Genomic DNA, 15,092 nt, shown 5'->3' with positions numbered 1-15,092 from the left:
GAAAATTTAGGAGATGGGCTGGGAGGGTGGGGCTGGCAGCAGAGGCTAAGGCAATTAAGTAGGAACACACTAAGAAATATAGAAGGTTTGGGCACCAGGGGGAGGGCATTGATGCTCTGTAATGAGCAGGATGACTTGGATTGATTGGAGCTTCTGATTCCACTCTTTCATCTCCTCTTCCATTGGAGACTTAGCAAGCTGCAGGAGCAGCTAGCGGAGAGGGAAAGTGACTATAAAGGCATTCGCACAACAAAAACAGATCAGGGCGTGGCAAATAATAGCTGTCTGCACATGTAAATAACAAGGGGGAACATAGCAGTAACATATACAGTGTACACAACATGTCGGGGAGCGGGTTCACAGGGGCTGGGGGTTCAAAGGTACAGGCGCAGTTCAGCACGGCAACCAGTAGGTGGCGTTCACAATCACAATAACTAATAGGTCAATATAATAATGTAAATCTCTCTGTTATCAACACAAACAGCAGAGGGAGGCTAGTCAGACAGAAGCGTCACATTACGCCACGCTGGGACATACTCCACCTCCCGCTCTCGTCTCTGGTCTGGCTCATGCACATCGGCATGTGTAAACCAAAGCATGTGCCTACAGGTGCAACGCGGTGAATTAGAATAATAATTGAAAAGTTGATTTGTTACAGCGATTCAATTTGAAAAGCAAAAACTCATATAGATTCATTACACAGAGGGGTACATTTCAAAGATTCAATGAAATGTCTGACATTTCTGTTTCTTTTGTTATTAATTGCAATGGAATGTTACGTAGGACTAATAATTATTTTTTTAAAATTATGTATAATGTTATCCTCTACCCAATAATGGCAAAGACTGCTGAACTGATAGTTGTTGAGCAGACAGTAAGGACATCCTCCACCAGAAGCATAAGATATAAATGGTTATTTATTTATTTATTTATTTATTTATTTTAAACAGGCTGTTAATAGAGTTGTTTTCAGTCGTATTAATAGAAAGTTGTGAGAAAGGAAAAAGTGCACCAATTTGTTCTGAGCATACCACTAATAATCTTTAAATAGAGAAGAAAGAAGTAAACAAACCCTCTCCTTTCTTTAAATTGGCTGTTGGCCTGTGGTTGGTAATAATTTCATATAATCATTTTCTAATCCTTTTCACATTCAATTACCAATACCTGATTAACCCACCTGCTAAAACCATCAAAAGGACCGACAGCTCCTTTAATTACAATGGCATCACTGTGCAAACTCATCTGGATTTATGGAGTGTCGCCAAGAAGAAGATAAGACACACTAAGCTAACAATGCAGACAAGTTGAAGGCTGAGATTAAAGGAACCTTGGCTTGTTTAAAACCTCAACAGAACCGCAGGATGATCCATTGCATGACACGCTGCATTGACGCAGTAATTCATGCAAAAAGAGGCCTTGCCACGTATTGAGTGCAGATACAATTGTAGCGGGGCGGTAAATTTTGGTTGAATGAGTGTACTGTTTCAAAGTGTTGGGTTTCTTTTATATTACAGTAGCAATGCTATTGAATTATTTTGGTTCAGTTATGTCATTTTATTGGGTTTTTTCACATTTAAATATGTGCAGGTAGTTGGTCTCGGGTGCTGCACATTTTGACCACCAGAGAGCAGTGTTTCGAGGTGATTGCTGTTGCCCAAGACGGGGCAGGAAATGCATCTTGTTTTCTTCCTGTGTTGCTATGCGACGTGGTTGAACTTGGATGTGAACTGCGCGTGTTTTATCAGCGGGAGGCAGATTTGGCAGAAAATCGATGGTTCAGGGAACCTGTATGTGCGGTGCAGGGCGGCCATTTCCTGAACGTGACAATAAGATGTCTGAACATCGATGTGCTCCAGTATTAATAGTGAACTGAGATGTTACTGTGGAATGTAAGTGTTGATAAAATAAGTCATATTACAATTCCATGTGCCCTAAATCAGTGCGGTGTAATGCAGCTCTCTGTGTTTTGTTTGTGCAGCCAGAGGCCACTGCTGTATTTCTTTCCTTGTCTTTTTTATATTGTACTTTCTTTTTTTGTGCATTTTCTCTGTTATTTTAGAGATTGCCACATTGCAACAGTAGTTACTTAATGTTTGGTGCACATATGTTCAGATTTTTGAACAAAAGTACAATACAAGACAGCTTTGTTTAATCTGTCTCAACTGGAAATAAAATATACTGCACATTAAGAACCCCAGTTATTGTGTCCTGTGAGGCTAAGTAATTCCCGGGGCTACAAAATCATAATAATATGCATTCCAATAAGATTTGTTGAATTAAAAGCAAAAGTGCCCTTTGAAAATATGTTTTAAGGATGTATTTTTTTATTTATTTATTTTTTATTGGTCTGATGTAATATTGTGGTCTCAAATGTGTTTTCATTACCTGTCAAAAAAAAAAAAAAAAACACACAAAAAAAACATAACTGACCGAAACAGACATGGAAACATCACTTTAAGTGTAATTATGTCATGATGTATTCGAATTAGTGGGTTGAGTTACATAAATATACTTTTCAATAATATTTTAACTTACTGAATGTGACTGTACAATATGGGCATACTTTTAAGTAGGGCCAAATTTCTTTCAAACATAAATATTCTCATTAGTCTCATGTAATATTGTAGTTTTATGATAAATTGAATTGTGGGTTTTCATTAGCCGTCAGCCATTTTGATCAAAATTTACACTAACATCGTTATGTCACTCTGTGGCCATTAAATCTATAAAATATGAGTCTTTTCTTTCAAAATTGTACAACTGAAAGAAAATTGACTTTCCAAGGATATTCAAATTCACTTAGATGCTCTTTCTCATGTCTATGCACAGACACACAACAAATGCAAACACACATGCTCTGTCAAGCAGAGAAACAAACATTCACACACACACACGCCTATTTGTTTACATTCACACTCGCAGTCCAGTTCCCTCTCTTTATGTGCCTTATTTTACAAACTTAAAATCAGTCCTCAAACTCTGTGCCATAATAACATCTGTTTTTTTTTTCAGTATTTGTTTCTTTTTTATAACACGAGTGTCTGTGCTTTTGATGATGAAAAAAAGGGGCCAGCTGTCCACCGAGTCGCGACTGGGTAGCTTTTTACGTGCCGTATGCAGCCGATTTTGCCGCAGAAAGCACGGGGCGCGGCGTCCGGAGACACTCACAGCTGGTCCAGCGTCGGAGGTATTCAGCGCAACATTGCTTGGTGCTACACATGAAACTCAGCGCACATTCAAAGACTCAATCCAGTCTTGCTGTCCAAAAGAAGAGAATCCAGATAAGTAGAAGGTCGCAAGTGTCCCGCGAGGCCGCTAATGTTCCCAAATATTGAAACGTGCCTTTGCTTTGTTCTTTCACAAAAGAAGAAGGAAAAAAAAAAGCATGTGTTTGAGGGATAATCACCACCCTCATCTTTCCTTGTGCTCAGCCTTCAGATCAGTAGTCCCCACCGCCAACCATGGGGAGGAGGAGGAAAAGTTCTTTCTTTGTCACAGCTGGATTTTCTAAAGTCCATGTTCTCTCTCGTTGTGTTTTCGCATAGTAAGAAATGTTTCACATGCTCTGAAAGTCATACACGCTGTACAGTAGAATCTACAGATATCTTAAAGTTTTCTTACATCATCCAAAAAAGAGCTTCAACAGGATTGACAGTGCTTAAAAGAAAATAAAAATAAAAAAATACGGGGCAGCGATTGCACAATTTTTCACCAATGTGATGGCTTTGTATTTTTACCCCCTCCCCCCCCCCCCATCTCTGGTTTTTCATTCTAGCGTGAGGCAATTTTGACTTTTGCCTCGAGAAACTGAAGAACTTGAACTCAAAAAAAAAGAAAGAAAAAAACAGCCAATAGGAAAAGATTTTTTTCCCTTTGATAATCAATTTTTTTCTACGTTTGCATGACGGCAGAAAACCAGCTACACTCGCAAAATAAATTTGGAAAAGAAATCTCATATTGAACACCTGAAAACGAGAGGACAGTCTGATGAGTTGGGAATGTGGAATCGTTCCATTTCTTTATAAACCTGATCTGACACGACTTTTCTTCTCTTAAATCTGACACGTATGTGAACGGAGCGAAGGTGTGCCAGCCATGCATGTGCTTTACATTGTGCTCAGTCCAGTCACTCTTCTGACTTCCTGACAGGAAACTGAGAGTCTTAGAGAGAGCTTTGTCTGTTTGTCTTTCAGCCAGAGACGTGCACACACACGACCATCCGCGCAAACACACCTACACACACGCAACAGACACAAAAAGTGCTGTGCTTCCATCTGCGATGTTGCATCGGTTGGCCAGTACTCAGCTGGCAGGCAGATCAGACAAAGTGCCCAATATGCTCCCTAATGGCCCAAGTCAGACGAACGAGATCCTCCGTTGTCTCTTTTCTTTGTCTGTGCTCGTTTTTCATTCTTTTCACGCCGCCTCATGCTCTCCTCGCTTGCCTTTCGTCCCCTTTGATGCACTCTGTCCCCCTTTTCCTTCAGCCAATTTAACTCCTGTGAGCTCGTTTCCTCCTCTTCTCTGTCTTTTTCCCCCTCATTATTTGAGGAAGGGCGCCTCATTGCCACGACCCTGCTGGGTCTCATTCACACAGATAAGGGATGTAAATGTATCAAAGTGCACCGGTGAGCTTTCCCTTCACGCAGATGAAACCCAAGAATGTGCATCTTCTGCCTGCATTTTGGGAAGGGACTTGTTCCATTAGATGTGATTGAACGCTCTCCAACCACAGCTCCTAAAGTTTTGGGATGAGGAGGGGCGGGGGGGTCAAAGTCAAGAGAATATGATGATACTGCAGCGGGTTTGGACCACAGCTTTAGACTGAGGAAAGACGGCAAAGTAGATTGTGGGCTCAAGGCTGGACTTTGCTGTTTTATAAGGTAAAATATAAAAACTACGGGCATCATGGTTAGAATCTTCCATAAAGAAAGCATCATGGCAGTAACAGACATGAGGGAGCAAGAAGGAGGAAGCTATGGAGTCAACTGCAGTCAACTAAACTTAAATAATAAACAATGTGAAGACACGTAATTCAATCAGTCAAAAACCATGTTTTTGTTTGTGTTTTTTATATATATATTTCTTCTGAATGATCCAAAAACATCTCGTCTTCTCCTCTTCCTCCTTTTTATGAGTTTTATTTATTGTCGGGGTCACGGGTGGGACGGATCTTCATCTCCGAGAACTTGAGGGAATACTGCCAGCCGGTCCAGGAGGACCACTCGATGCCGTCGGCGTAGGAGGTGTGCTGGCCACGCAGGTACTGGCCGTTGAGGTTGGATGTGTGGCAGTTTCGGTACCACCAGGCGCCGTGGTAGAACGAGGCGCAGTTGTTCTCAGAGTGGTCGTTGTCCCTGTCTTTGGTGGTGAACTTCATGCCGTTGTGCTTCAGAAGAGAGTCACCTAAACACAAGCAGAAGGTTTTGATTGTTGACATTTTGTCACGTTAGCACCACAAACGTCAATTTATTCAGATCTTATTTGGTACGCAAACGCAAAGTAGCCTTAATAGGGAAAGTGGAAGGAATCGGATGAAGATTTTTCACAATTTTTCGCAAAAATACAGTACAGACCAAAAGTGTGGACACACCTTTCTAATTCAATGGGTTTTCTTTATTTTCATGACTATTTATAAGGCAAGACATCCCACTTATTAACCTGACAGGGCACAGCTATGAAGTGAAAACCATTTCAGGTGACGACCTCTTGAAGCTCATCAAGAAAATGCAGAGTGTGTGCAAAGCAGTAATCACAGCAAAAGGTTGCTAGAATATAAGGGGTATTTTCAGTTGTTTTACACTTTTTTGTTTAGTGCATATTTCCACATGTGTTATTCATAGTTTTGATGCCTTCAGTGTGAATCTACAATGTCAATAGTCATGAAAATAAAGGAAACTCATTGAATTAAAAGGTGTGTCCAAACTTTTGGTCTGTACTGTATATATTTTTTACCGCAATGCAGTTACAACTCTTTGGGTTATGTCTGTCAACTTTGCACATTGCAACATCTTAGGAAAAGTAGCTTGGTCAAACTATAAAAAGCAGGTTCTAAGTGTTTCCAGAGATTGCTGTTAAAATTCAGGTCTGTGCTTTGACTAGACAGTTTTAAACTGGTCTAAGCTCTTCCATTTTTCAAGTGGCTGTATGTAGTGCTGGAAGAGTGACCTCCATCCTGGTTTCAAATCCGTTGGATCCTTCAACACTCATTTTTATTTGCATCATCAATCTTGTCAAAAACCATGGAGGAGGTTTTTGGTTTTCTGTCAAAAACCATTCTCCTGGAGGAGAATGATGTTTCATTTAACAGACATCAATTTCCTATCACCTCTGACTAGCTTTCCAAAGCAAAGAAGCATCTTGCATGTATGCTAAAATGCTACATTTTGGTCTCATTCACTAATTTTACTTTTGTCCATTTCAATAATACAAGGTGTTGTCACACCTGTGTATTCCGGAGGATTTGGTTCCAATTTTTGGGCAATTTGGGGTTTGGTTTTTCCTTGACGCTCTGATGTTGAGGCTTTTTCACAAAAAGCTGCCCAGTAGATGCAGCAGATAAGGCAGTGAGCTTCTTCTTTCTCATTTGCAAAGCTTATTGCTTTGCTGTTTTCTTTGATCTCATTCTGATTGCATATATTCACAGTTATTTTAAATAGGCAAAATAATAAATTGCCCATTAGGGTAAACAGAATAAAAGAAATAAAAATAGAGCTCCACTGTTCTGAAGAATATTTTCTTCTCATTATCTGAAGCGGGAGGTCAGGCCACTTGGCAGCCAATTCATCAAACTTTTGTTTGTGACCTTTATGGCTTTTAATAACACACGCTTGATGGTTTCATCTGAATATGTGGCACTCGGAGAGGCTTTAATGTTTATTTTTCGATGTAAATGTTTTAACGGAGGCATAATGTCATATCTTGATTTCATTCTTCCGGGCATCTTTCATTCCCCCCCCCCTCTTTCTGCTGGTACAAAAAGCTTTAAAAGCATAATCAATGAGAGGGCCCGCTTTTCTCCAGCCCACGATTGTGATTATGACAGTGATGTAAGACCACTGCAGGGATGCGGCACAGCCAAGTGCCCTTAATCATGGTCTAGATGCTAAGTCTGATCCCCACAATCAAATTGCTGAGCTGGAAACATCGTCCCACCACATAAAGATTTCTCGCCGGCAATTTCTCAACGATGATAACCGCTCTGAAAAGCCCCTGCTTTTAAAGACTTACAAGTAAAATGAGAGAAACGTCCTCAGAGATGCAGCAGTAAGCCAGAATTTTCTTGATTTCTTTTTGCAAATGGATGTTCAAAGAGCTCATAATGTGCAATGAACTCCCCCCACGCTGCTCCGTTCATCTCTTTTCTCCCCTTTATTTCCAAAGCTGACTTCACATCGGGGGCTAGAAAGTGAAAAGACAGACAAAGCTGTGAGCCGAATGAAAGGCTGCTTACCAGCCATCGGGGTGATCACTAACAGCCAGAGAGGGCATCAAACAGCGCTTAATTGCTCGGGTTGTGGCTGTGAAACTCCTCCACCCTCCCTCTTGCTCTGCCCCGTTCACACTCCCTATTTGGCATTACTATGGTAACCCTCTGAGATGGAAAAAATAACCTGACGGCACGCCTCGCATTCATGTTTTCCATCCGTTTTGGCGTTGGGAGGAAAATATTTAGTGAATGGAGCAAAGGGGAGATGGGAGAGCCCCCAGTGGTGTCAACAACAGGTTGATGTCCAGAGGGCGTAGGGAGAGGAGGAAAAACAACAGTTGTACTTAAAGGCTCATTTACAAGGCACCGGGTGTCACCTTGGTGGTTTGAGGGGGCCGGCAGCCTCCTCTGATGCCCATTACGATCCAGCTGCTCACAGTGCAAATGAGCACCTGTTGGCTGATCGGAGAGCAGGCAGAGAAGGACAGCAGCAGTACATGGTCCTAATAAGAATAGCAGCAAAACCTGGAGGGAAGCTAACATGGTCTCTTGGGAGCTTGAATTCGCTTAAATGGACTGCATTAAAAACAGTGGTCACAAATGAAAAGAAGGGTAAAGCCAACATAATAGGCAGCAATGTCGTAACAGCTCAGGTTTAACAAAAAGTCTTATTCTAGAAGTAGGAATGTCTTTAGTTGCTTTTTGAAAGTCTGAACTCTGTAGGTGGGACTGGGCATTGCATTCCACAGTCGCGAGTTTGGAAGGCCACTAAAATGTTTTGATTTGATGATCTCAGATGGAGAGGTATATATTTGAATCAAAGTCAAAATATTAGGCGAGTTATACAGGTAATCAGTAAAGTTTATGAATGTTATGCTAGGTTCAGCATGAAGTTGGATGGAACAAAAATGCTGGTCAACTTCTCAGAGTTTTATTTGGAAACAATTTTTAAAAACAAGGCATAATTTTCCTCCACTTCACAGCTATCCATTAGATAAAATCCTAATAAAATGTGTTCCATTTTATTTTATTGGGATTTTATTTTATTGGGAGTGCCAGTTTTGCAAGGCACTATAGACAGAACTATCCGGGTTTTTATTTAGCCCAGCTCATCTTTTGGTACACCTGCTTCCTCTGGCTTTTCCTTCCAACCCAACTCCTCCCTTCTGCATCTCTCATATTTGTCCCCGTTCTCTCAGTGTTCTCGAAGCGGTGCTCCCCACAGGTGCCTTAAATTGCTTCTTCATTTCAGTGGCAGGTTTTTGTTTACGCTGCAGGTCAAGCTGTGCAATTAATTGCCAGTAATTTAATCAAGGTGACAGGTAGCTGGCTTGGATCTGATGGTTAGGGAGCAGAGACAACACCACTTTCTGTACCTCTCCCTCTCTCTCGTTCTCTCTCTGTGTGTGTGTGTGTGTGTGTGTGTGTAAGACACTGCACTCCTTAAGCAGTGGACACGCCTCCTGCGCTGTAAAAATACTGCACTGCTATCACAGTTGAAGGTAGAATGGAGGAGGAGCCGGTTGTAGGTGTCGCCTGCTTCTGGTTTTAGCAACAACGCTAGATATTTGAAGAGTCTAGTCATAGCAAAAGCACAGCACATCTCGCAAGAAAATCAGAACCTACAGTATGTACGGTACATACCTGCGTTGCCAGAATAGTCTCCAACCGTCAAAGGGTATCCATCATCATCAGGGTCCACCGAGAAGAGACCCACACCGAAGGTGCCGTAATGGGCGTACGCTGTGCTATTTTCAAAGTCCTCCAAGTCGATGCGCAGCTCATAGTTCCCCTGGATGGACAGGGCATGAATCTGCTTCAACCCTGCAGGGGAGAAAAGAAAACAAACAAAAAAAAAGGAGTGACACCCAGACAAAAACAATCCATTACAAAGTATCCTGCTTGTTCTCCACAGACAATCTGAAGCTATTTCAGTCCTCTGTCTCACCGCCATGCATTTTCTGGAAATAAGATATATATTTTTGCCCATTTAGAGCCTTCTTCTGCATGTGTTGGGTTTCTTTCGGAAACGAGATTAGAGAGTCCTTTTAAAGGTGATGCACTCACACAGCTGTTTGGAATGAAGATGGAGACTTTTTTTTTTTTTTAAACAGAGTTCATCATTTAGTGGGATGCATGGGTTCTGAGTTTAAAGTTTAACTCCTTCAGTGCATGTTCTATCAGAGGAATCTATAGTTTATACAAATGTCTTCAAAGTTCAACCATTTCAAAGGAAGTTTAACCCGTTTTGGTGTTTGCTTGTTTTAATATGTGCAAATAATAATAAAAAAGCCCCCCATTGTACTCTGTTACTAATTTCCGTATACTTTTTAACATTTTTTCCAACATAAGCACTGAACCCACATCACAGACTTAAATTCAATATTCTATCTTGGTCAAAGCAATTTTCAAACCTTTGAAGTCAAATTGTGCCTACAAGGCCATGTTTAAGAATTGCCGGTGTGTTTACGTTCATGTAACTTTGCGATCCAACACAATGCAGCAAGATGATCGATCTGCCTCTCTTCAGTGTTCTATTAGTGGCCATGTATCTTCAGCAGCGATGCTCCCAATGTGAAGAATTATTAGAACTGAAATATTCGTCCATTCATCCACTTGTCTGCGAAGTTTCAAAAGGAAAGCTGGTGGCTATCTCCAGCGGACACTGGGTGAGAGGCTGGTCACACAGGTAAAAAGGTAAAGGTAATTTTGTTTATATAGCACATTTTCAGCAACAAGGCAATACAAAGTGCTCCTGGGCACAATTGTCTCTCCTGTGACAACCGTGCCCAGGAGCACTTTGTATTGCCTTGTTGCACACATTCCAAAGGGCAATTTAGAGAGACAAATGTACCTAAAAATCAAGTTTGTGGACTGTGGGAGGAAGCTGGAGTACCCAGAGAGACCCTACACACACAAATTATATGTGAACTCCATTCAGCAAGACCACAGGCCAGGATTCAAACTCACAATCTATTTTCATCAGGGAAATAGTGGTACCATCTCATCAAAAACAAATTAAGTCAATTCAGATTGCAATATTCAAATTAATATATTCATTTGTTAACAGAAAAAAGGCTATCCTAACCCACCAAGTCTTAAATGAAAAGCGGTTGTGCCGAAACACAAGATTTCCAAAACATTCCACTTTTGTCTCATCAGCCCTGAGAAGTTTTTTTTTTTTTTTTTCAAAAATCTTTGGGATCAAAATGTTCAGAAATATTTATTGGCCCCAGAGACGAAATTTGTAACGGGCAAATACTGTATATTTTCTCAGCACTGTACATAGATATTTTACCCATGGTAAGATAGTTGTTTATACCCATCACTTTCATGTGAATTATTTTGAGTTCCAAATTACGCTTTCAATTATTGCTGAACCTTTTAGAAAGCATGTGCTTGCAAGACAGACTGTGCCAGAGGGGAAGATAACAGGAATTTCCATCCCTTCTTCCGCGCTCCCTCCTGCTCAAGGTGTCCCCCTGCTGTGCTGGAGTGATGGTGCTTCTCAAGGCAACTTTTCCCCTCCTGGGTTGATCAAAGGTATCAAAGAGGAATAGCATGTCAAGCAGAGAGAGGCAGGAAGAACTCTACCTGGGTGTCTCAAAGACAAAAATTCAAAGCAGGAAGACTAACAATGAATCAGGTTTCCAGGACGTGCTAAAGAGTCTGGCTGTAATGTACTTCTGAAATACTCAATATAAGCGTTTGATCAGGAGAACATTACTTGACAGCACACACGTTAATCTTGGAAAGCTTCAACTTTAGTTATAGATCGCTGTAAGAGCAACTGGAACGCGGGACGGAAAGTGCCGCAATGAACCCGAACGCTGTGATTCTTTGTTTTACCTCCTACAGTGTGCATCACCTCTGCAAATTAAACTCATTCTCTCTCTCTCTCTTTTTTTCAAGCTTAAAAAGCTCAAACGGTCTCGGCCTAATTTGAATTCCATCACTGTCGAGAACTGCTCTCTGAGAGCACCTTGTCTGAAGTGGAGGGCTAATTTGATGACAAACACATCTGAAAGAGCCCATTATTATTCCGAGGCAGAAGCCTGCAGTCTGGGCCGAGGCACTTAGTTTGGATTTTATCCAGCCCAGCGGGAGGCAAATCTCATGCTCTTGGTTTTCAAAGCAAATCAGACAATCGGAGTAGGAGGATCAGGCGTTAAACACATCCACGGGCAGGTGAGTTTATGCGTGACGCTTCCGAGTTCCTTTCTTTGCAAAAGTATATCAACGTACGAGAAAGCGGAGACGCAGGAGTGCAAACAAAATTTTGCGCATTTTCACACAGCTTTAGAGAAACAAAAAAACCCAAAACAAAACAAAAAAAAAGTCCCATTTACAGAAATAGTTTTGGTGTCGCAAACGACGTTGGAGAGAAAAATAACGGTATCAATCTGCTGGATCACCTCGGGGAGAAGAAGCCCGCAGCGATTTGAAAAACTTCAAAAGACTTTGAATGTTTTCTCTTCCAGAAAAAAGGGAAGCTGAAATTGCAGATGCAACACGGCTCTATTTAAAGACTCTCCAGCGTTCCAACTGTATTTACACAACTTTAATTCAGTTCCTAATTAAAGCCCCAGAGAATCTCAGCGAGACGCCAATTCAGAATAATTAAAAAGGAAGACAAGAGAAATAACAACAGAGACTTTGCTGCTTAAAGTCTTAATGCTCAGGTGTAAGTGTGCGTTAATTAAATGCTATTGTTAGCGTATTTGAAATTAGCTCTAATGCAAGGGAGGATTTTAAGGTGTTTTGCTGCAGTATTAACATGCTGATTGCTCCATAGGGGACACCCTGTTGCTCTCTTTCTGCACTGGTTCAGCATTAACTAAAAGCTCAGTAAAATTAATATACATTTTTTTTAGCTGAGTAATCAAGTTTCACCTATATATATATATTTTTTCCTGGCAAATTTCATGTTGTTATTTGTCTTGATTTATTGTTCGCAGCCTACAGTGCATTACTAATGGTAAACAAAAATCTGACAGCAATAATTAATTTCCAGAAACTTGACTAATTTAAATTATACATAGCAATGATTCCTGCAGTTTGAAAATAAACAACCCAAAGAGGTAAATAATTGCACGCTGTCTTCCCGAAGGAGGGAAAAACTGTTTAAAATGTTTAATTTTACTTTAATGATTCTTATTTATACTTGGAGGAAATAAAAAAAAAGGACTTGATGATAATAAAAAAAAAAAGATTTTCCAGATTGCCATTCTGCAGTTCTATGAATCATGTCACATTAGGAATGACACAGCACTGTACAATAAACAGGAACAAAATTATGCAGGCAATTTCAGTTTTTTATGGTTATTTATCTGTATAATTCATCAAAGTGCTGAACTTGAAGAGAGTAATTTGCTATGGCACCAATTGAAAAATGTCTATCCAAAATCTTTTGTTCATGAGAATATAAAAGCTTGTGTATGGAGTTTGGCTGGGATAATATAAAAAAGCATTTGTCAGTAGTAAAATGTGGGTATAAATTGACAAAGATCCAAATTGACCCAGTCAAAAGTTAAAACACTGGAAACAATCTGGAAACATCCCCTGAGATATAAAACATCTTTTCAAATACAAAATTTGATGGAATATTTGAATAAATAAACAAATAAAGCAGGGACAATACTTTGATTACTTTGGCACAACTTTGCAAATCTATTGAGTCATTCTTATTTTTGGACTTTAATTCCTGCTTATTTAATCAGTTTAACTCAGTATTTCAATGGTCACTGAAGCTGGGATTTTCAACACATCTGAGGTCACAAATGAACACCTATGTGATCTTGAAGACCATTTTGAAAAAAAGTCAAAATGAATTTGCAAAATCAGAATTGTTAAATTTCTCAAAATGTCTAGAGTTTTGTAAATCTGTTATTTAGTTTGCTCCTCTTATTTTATATTTTATTAAAGATCAAACCAATGCATAAAATGAACACCATTAAAATGGAATATAATGAATTAATTTGGTGCTAAAGTATATTTAAGTTAGCTAGCAAACAACAAATACTTCACTGCTTTTAGATTATGATAAGACAGAAGTTTGAACAAGAGTCTTTGAAAAAATAAACTGCTTTGTCAATCACTTGGCCTGGATGGTATTAAACTGGCCTCCGCTAATAAAGAACCTCTGTTATTTTTGACTTTTCATGGTAGCTGTGTCTGTACAGAAAGAAAGACAAAAAAAAGCCATTACCTAAACAAAACAAACAAAAAAAAGCCTTCAGAAAGTCAGAAGAAATGTTGATCACCATCATCTTTTGAAAAGTTTGAAGAAGTTGTTACTGTGTGGATGAATACTGTAGTACTGCACATTATTCATTGTAACCTTGATGTGTACCAAAATAGCAATCAAGCACCATCTACATTTTTCAGCTTTTCTGAGTGCTTGGCAGCATAATGGGTCTAACTATGTACATCATTAAGGTCTCAACCTTTGTGTTGCAAAGATGAATGTCTACCTTTTGCCAACATACAAAGCAGGCATAATTAACGTCATCTGAAAGGAAGATAAACAACACAACCAGTAGACATTTTAAAGAATCAATGCATTTACAGATAAGGAATCTCATTAACCTGTTTGCAACGTGATGAGTAAAAATGTTTTATTCCTTCTTTTGCAGTATCTACCTTATAAGTTTCATCAGTCTTACATTTTTCAGATCTAACCGACAAAGGTAATGTAGATCCTTATTGAGTGAAACCTCAGACTGACGCTCTCGTCATCTCCGACTTAATTCTTAACCAGTAAAAAAAAAAATATATATATATATATATCAGGAATGGCTTGCGTTTAAAGGTTTACTTAGACAAAATGAAACATGTACAGCAACAAAAATGGAATCAAAAGCAACTTATCCATGAGTTGGTAAATGGGGGTCAAAAGACTGTTTGGCTTCACTCCCCTACTTGTCTCCTGTCTATCTGGAACTTCCTTTCCCTTTAGCCCCACCCACAGGACAAACAAACATGTTAACGACCTCAAATCAGCAAAGTTCTACACAAAAAACAAATAACTTAAATTATACATACAATCTTCACAAAATTTAGTGTAGGCTCTTACAGGTAAGGTCAGTAAATACAAAATACAGTTTTCACAGAAATATTAGTTTTAGTTAAGAGAAAAAGTTATCCAAACAAATCTGGCCCAATGTGCAAAAATAGATTCCTAACGGGTTTCGCCACCTTGATGGCAATGGTGGCCATCTTCCTATGGAAGAATGTCTCCTCACTCCTCTTTGCAGAATAATTTTAATTCAGCCATTTTGTGTAGTTTTCAGGATTAAATGGATTGCAGGTTCAAGTCTGCACTTTAAGAAGTTTTCCCCCAAATCATCATTTTGTCCATTTCGAGCCAATGAGAGGTGTGGCTTGGATAATCGTCCAGCTGCGATATCCACGTGTTTTTGAATCATGCATCAAAACTTGAAGATTTTCGGGTAGAGAGCACAATTTGTGATTTCAACAGTTCATCAGGTCCTAAACAAACAATGCAGCCCACACCATCACACTGCCACCATCACGACTGGCTGCTAACATGTTCCTGGGTTTGGTTGGTTACTACGTCACGCCATTAAAAAAACTCAGCTTTTGCCTCGTCAGCCCACAGAACTGCTTGTCCAAAAGCAGTGGGGATCATCAAGATGTTTTT

General features: G+C 39.8%; 1 protein-coding gene across 3 annotated transcripts in view; it reads right to left on the bottom strand.

Annotated features, from left to right (window-relative positions):
• Window positions 1-803: 803 nt before the first annotated feature.
• Window positions 804-15,092, bottom strand: part of fibcd1b (fibrinogen C domain containing 1b) — a 156,305-nt gene continuing 142,016 nt past the window's right edge. For all 3 annotated transcript variants that reach the window (XM_028024789.1, XM_028024787.1, XM_028024788.1), the window contains 2 exons: window positions 9,074-9,253; window positions 804-5,406 (listed from right to left, as the gene is read on the bottom strand). In XM_028024789.1, the coding sequence (XP_027880590.1) occupies window positions 5,141-5,406; window positions 9,074-9,253 (446 nt within the window). In that variant the 3' untranslated portion in view covers window positions 804-5,140. The remainder of the gene's footprint in view (window positions 5,407-9,073; window positions 9,254-15,092) is intronic.

Source organism: Xiphophorus couchianus, chromosome 8 (assembly GCF_001444195.1).
Source record: "Xiphophorus couchianus chromosome 8, X_couchianus-1.0, whole genome shotgun sequence".
Lineage (NCBI taxonomy): Eukaryota > Metazoa > Chordata > Actinopteri > Cyprinodontiformes > Poeciliidae > Xiphophorus > Xiphophorus couchianus.
This window is presented reverse-complemented; position numbering and strand designations above follow the sequence as displayed.